Below are 5,631 nucleotides of genomic sequence, written 5' to 3'. Positions count from 1 at the left end.
AAAAGTAATATTACTCCAATTACAATGGATGATGTCAATAATTATTACAAATTACACCCTCTAACTTTAACCAAATTCAATTCAGTCATATAACTTTCACTTTCATTCAATTAAGTCCTCCAACTTTTAAATGTATTCATTTCAAGTCTCCCATTAAGTATCCATCAAAAAAGTTTCATTCAAGACCCTATAAATGATGTCTTGTTATGCCAAATCCATGCTTTAGAAAGTCCCTAACAGAGCTTTTATGACGGATACTAACAACGAAAGGCTTGAATTAAATAACCTTAAAAGTTATATACTTTAATTGCACAAAAGTAAAGACAAAGGATTGAATTGAATTTTGGTCAAAATTAGAAGGTACAATTTGTAATTTAGCCAAAAAAAGAATAATGATAACTAGTATGATTTTTCGCAAACAAAAATCAAATCATTGCACTTCTAATATAGGGATTGGTCAAAGACTCAAAGAAAATTAACCCACCACTGATGAATTAATTTTACAAGTAATAGCTTCAAAGCTCTCAGCATCCCACTTCATAAAAACAAACTTCTACATATAGTTAGGAGAAGAACAAATGGCCAAAGATAAATGAAATTCAAAAGATAAGCAGAAAAAGAATAACACGTTAATTAGGATGAAACAATAGACAATAAAGTCACACTTAACAAGAATAATAATAAACAAAATGAAGTGAAGCCAAGAGTGACAAAATTGAAAACGGCAGCAATCTAATATAAACACAAATTAACAGTCAGACTTGCATGGCCAGAAATAAAGTTTCTTGCTGTGAATGGTATTCTGTGTCGCTCAAAAACCTGCATTTTCTTTTTCCCCATAAATCAGTTGAACAAGGGAGGAAGCAAACAAGCTTGCTAGCAGATGCATCATTACATACAAATAGAAGTTGAGCCCACATCATCTTTGGGTAAAAGCCAAACTACATAATTGCACATGAACAACTTCTTTCATTCCCATTTTCAAATTCGTCATCTGATCCATCCACCTCACTGCCATTGGATAGAGTTTCCACATCAGCAAAACAACTAAAAATTAAAGGGAGCAAAGAAAACAAGAAAAGCAGAAGAAAGAAAAGAAACAGAACCAAACACAAAAACAATTGGTTTAATTATATGCTGCACCAGTACTTGTTCATTTTTCTTTGTTTTTGTTTTCCTTTTTTTTTTTATTGGGGGGTGGGGGGGTGGGGGGTGTTTAGTTCAGCAAAACAACTAAAGATTAAATGAAGCAACAAACAAAACAAGCAGAAGAAAGAAAAGAAACAGAACCAATATAATAGGGAAAAAGAAAGGGAAGGGAGGGGAGGGGGGTATTGGTTTTATTATAGCTAGCACCCAGTACCTGTTCATTTTCCTTATTTATTTATTTATTTGGGTTGTTTTGGTAAAGTTCAGCTTTTTTGCCTTTTTCCTGCTTTTGTATACCAAGACTTGGGATGAAATGAGTACAGGATGTGAAACCCCTGTTCTTGTACTGCAAATGAAATCTTATTTCACACATGTTTATTATGTAGAAAGTTGTATGCCACAGATTTTTAACTCAACATAACTGTTTATGGAGTTGAAGAATAAAACACCAACTAAAACCTAGGTTAGAGGATAAGTATCTAGAGGCATGCTATTGTGACTAAGAGGGTCAATTCCTAGAAGGGATAAAGGGAACCTGCACCATTGATCAGGATCTAGAAGTTGGGAATCATCAAGGAGTTGAACTTTGCCAGTCCCAAAGAGAAAATTTAGAGGGCCTGCTAATATAATGAATTTTACCAGGCTTATAGAATGTGTAAATTTCCATGGTAAATTGTCTATTTACCAGATAAATTGGAACTAACATGAGTATCTAAACGTTGAGGCAAGCCTGATCATATTCTCCAACATTTTCAACTTATAATTATTGAGAAAAATTGTCACTATGGACATTCAAGTAGAAGACTGCCATACAAATAAAATACCAAAAAGTTACAAACTAGTGACTTTTAAGGAGAATTGATTTGATACTGAAAATCCATCTGAACTTAACCTTATGATAAATAGGATCCAAAAATTGATCCGAACTAAGTATGCTTACACAAGTAAAACTTAATTTTTAACTAAAATGGAAAAACACAGAAACACACACAAAGAACCAAGAAAGGATCAACTAAAGCTTTATCTGAGCTTAAGTATTTAATGAAATAACGTGTCATTGCATGGCAATTGGCATGGAATAAAGTGAAACAAGTACTTTGCTTAGTTGAGAAAAATTCAAAAAAGTAAGAATATTACAAGTAACATACTGCACTTCAAAGAAGATAAAATCATTGGGATAGTCAATGATGTTTAAAAATTTTTAACAAAAAGGCATAATAAAATATGAAGGGCAGAGGTAAAAATCATAATCCCGACATTTACAATGAAACCTTATATATTTAACTAGTTTAGAAGTGCATAATTTTCAAAAATAATAACCAAATTTTATAATTAGGAGAAAGAACAAAAACACTTGACTAAGTATTTCCATCCTTTTTATTTTTTTCATTGGTAAGTTACATGTGCACCCAGTAGGGTCTTGAACCCACAATAATTCTCCACCTTGCTCTACAAATGGAAGAGGTGCAATTTGAGCTAGAGCTCATTGCTGAGTATTTCCATGCTCCAAACCTGCTATTTAATGTCAGCATAACAAGTAGCAACTATCTTGCATGAAAAGCACATGGAGTTTTTCTTTTCTTCTACCTCTCTCTTTCATGTCTGTCTTTATCTCAAACTGTCCCAGATCTCTAATATTTTCTCCCTTCTTCTTTGTCTATCAAATCTTCTGCTTTTGATCTTTTGGATGGTTTTCCCACCTCCAAATCATTCTTGTATCTCCTTTATTTCCAATCACTCTTTCTCCTCCTATTGTTTTTTTAATCTGTATATGTGTTTTAATATTGACAATGACCTTGGAGGATCCTTGTGAAAATATGAAATTCATAAGCTAAAAAGGAGTAGCCTCAACCTCCACATGTTCCAAATAGCACTCTAGACTGAGTGAATTTTTAACAGAACATAAGGAACCCAAATTCCTAAATTACAGTAAATTATTAGGACCAACTGAAAGTATGAGCATTCTCATACGTTATATGGGCACTAAAGAATTTGAGAAACAAAGGCCAGGAACTTGCTCAGAGAACTAATGGTGACTGCTGTGAATCTGAGAACTCCTAGACATAAGTTATATTAGCTTAGCATCAATGGCACACAAATATTTACATACCTAAACATTTTAACATTTCTACAAGACATACACAACAAGGGACATCAATTGAGATTTTTCTTTTTGGAGGGGGGCAGGGAAGTAACAAATTCCTACAATTGCTTAAATACAAATAAAATAAGAATAAAAACACCTATCTTAACCAGGAAGAAAAAAAAAAAAAAAAAAAATCCACACCTGGGCTCAAATTCCCTGATCTCAAAAAGCTCGGTCCCACAAGCATCTGTCCACTGCACTCTCCTCCGTTCCGTATGACCAGGGATATCATTACCCTTTTCAACTAATGCTTCACTTTCATTGGCATTACCAACAGAAACAGGAGCTTCATCTGATGGCCTCTTCAAGCTACTTCTAAGAGAAACCTTTCTTGCAGCAATACTATCATCTAAATCAGCAGTAAAATCCTTGCCCTTCTCAGAAACAAGAGGCCCTGGCAAGACTTCATGCTGTTGGGCAGGGCCCACTTTAAGAGGCGATGGGGTGTCGAGCCCTGCGGAAGTGCGACCAAAGCAGACAAAGGAGGCGCACCCGCGGGGAAGCCAATTCTTCGTGGAAGCCAGCTGGAGGTTACGGTTGGATTCTTGGTCCACCAACTGGTACTGATTCCACGGCGAAACTCTCATGGGTTTGTCTTCGTTCTTCTGACCCAAGAGAAGAAGGGTCAAACCCTTGCTATACCCTGAAGCTGAAGAAGAGAAGAACCCTCCACCTTCTACTGCCAATAACATCAGTTCTGCTCATCGGGCCATCCAGGATAAATTTCTTTTTAGCTTCCTCCCTTTCGAAGGACCAAATTAACCTGTTGTGATTATCAGAAGTATCAGCCAGCATTGAGTCATTGACATGTTGGAAGAGTATTCAACTCATGAACAAGACTTTGTACCAATTTGTTACATTTCCTAAAATTGTATACGGATAATGGATATTATCAACTGTAAACTCAAAAAAGCTTCTGAATAGAACAGAATATCTTTGAAAATTATCAAGGGAAACTAATAATTATTGGAAAATTAATAAGCCCCATTTGCAAAACACTAATTTTCAGAATATATCAGCAGTGAGAATTGAAAGGTAAAAACAAAAAAAAAAAGACCAGATTGAGCGCAACAAAAAGAGATCAAGTAAACAAGCAACCAAACTAGCCATGGAAAAAATCCATTTCCCACATAAATGCCCATTTACCACGTAAACCCTGAAAGAACTTTGAAATAGAATTTTATATAGCAGTACAAAGACAAGTCTACACAAATCATTAAAAAAAAAAAAGAAACTTTGCTATGTATGCCATGACCTTATATTGCCATCAACTCCACATTCTATTAAGCTAAATATATAGAAAACAAATCCATAATAATCCAATGATACCAATAAGTGACTATTACTTTGCGAATAAGGGTAAAAGTTGAAGATCTCATAACTCGAAAGCAACAAGAGCATACAACACAATACAGATTTGATAACAGACTTCATTTCCCACACCACACATACTAAACTTCAAATTTTAACTTTAATCAAACCATTCCAAGCACTATTTTTCTATATCAACCAAGCTAAAAAAAAAATATATATATATATATATATATAACAGTAAATTCAACAAGAAAAACCAAAACCCAACAAAGAAAAAGTTCGATTACATACACCCACTTGACTTCACTTTAATTTGTCTGAGAAACGAAACGGAAAATCAGATCAGAGTGGAAAGCGGGAAATACCTGAAAGCGAAGTCGAGGGGTATACAGGTAATTGTGAGATCTCTCCGGCGAGTAAAGCGGAAAACAAATCGGCGGCAGTAGAAACTCCGATCACGGCAAAGATCGGCGCGGAATTGGAAGAAAGAAAAAAGAAATTGAGGACCGAGTTATTTAAAAGGAGGATGAGGAGGGCATACTGATAGGGATAGTGACTCTCAGTCTCAGGGCGCATGATAGCGATGCCGAGTTACTTTTTCTTTCTTTCGCTTTTATTTTATTTTATTTCCTCTGTATAACTTTTTGGGAAAGTACGTAAATATTGGAGTTTACTCCTACATTATAGTCATAGATAGTGGTGATTAAAAGAGAAAGTTTCCTTTTGTTTCGTTACCTAATGGCTGCTTTTAACCCATTTCCACTAATTTAATAATATCAACTTTGGGCAGTTTAGAATAGAAGGTTGTGATTAATTTATTAGAATAGTCTGATATGGTTTTTTAAAATAAATGTCACTCATTTATTGGGTAAAAAATACCAAAATAGATATTGAGTTGGTATTACTGAAATATGGTATACTTTCTCGTTTGAGCAACAATTTTCAGTATTTAAATAATATTACATGTATTTTCATATACTTGTTCACTCACACGTATTTTCAAAAAAGTATAAACAATATTA

The 5,631-nt window shown here is 34.4% G+C and overlaps 1 protein-coding gene across 1 annotated transcript; it reads right to left on the bottom strand.

Annotated features, from left to right (window-relative positions):
- Positions 1–465: 465 nt before the first annotated feature.
- Positions 466–5,225, bottom strand: LOC112023226 (uncharacterized). The gene is made up of 3 exons (XM_024055844.2): positions 4,975–5,225; positions 3,437–4,058; positions 466–1,011 (listed from the first exon to the last, which is right to left on the bottom strand). Exons 2-3 carry the CDS (start codon positions 3,985–3,987, stop codon positions 942–944), a joined length of 621 nt encoding a protein of 206 aa, XP_023911612.1. The 5' UTR covers positions 3,988–4,058; positions 4,975–5,225; the 3' UTR covers positions 466–941.
- Between the last annotated feature and the right edge of the window lie 406 nt (positions 5,226–5,631).

The sequence above is a fragment of the Quercus suber genome, unplaced genomic scaffold, assembly GCF_002906115.3.
Source record: "Quercus suber isolate HL8 unplaced genomic scaffold, Cork oak 2.0 scaffold_14, whole genome shotgun sequence".
NCBI lineage: Eukaryota > Viridiplantae > Streptophyta > Magnoliopsida > Fagales > Fagaceae > Quercus > Quercus suber.
Note: the sequence above shows the minus strand (reverse complement) of the source record. Positions and strands in the feature narration are given on the sequence as shown.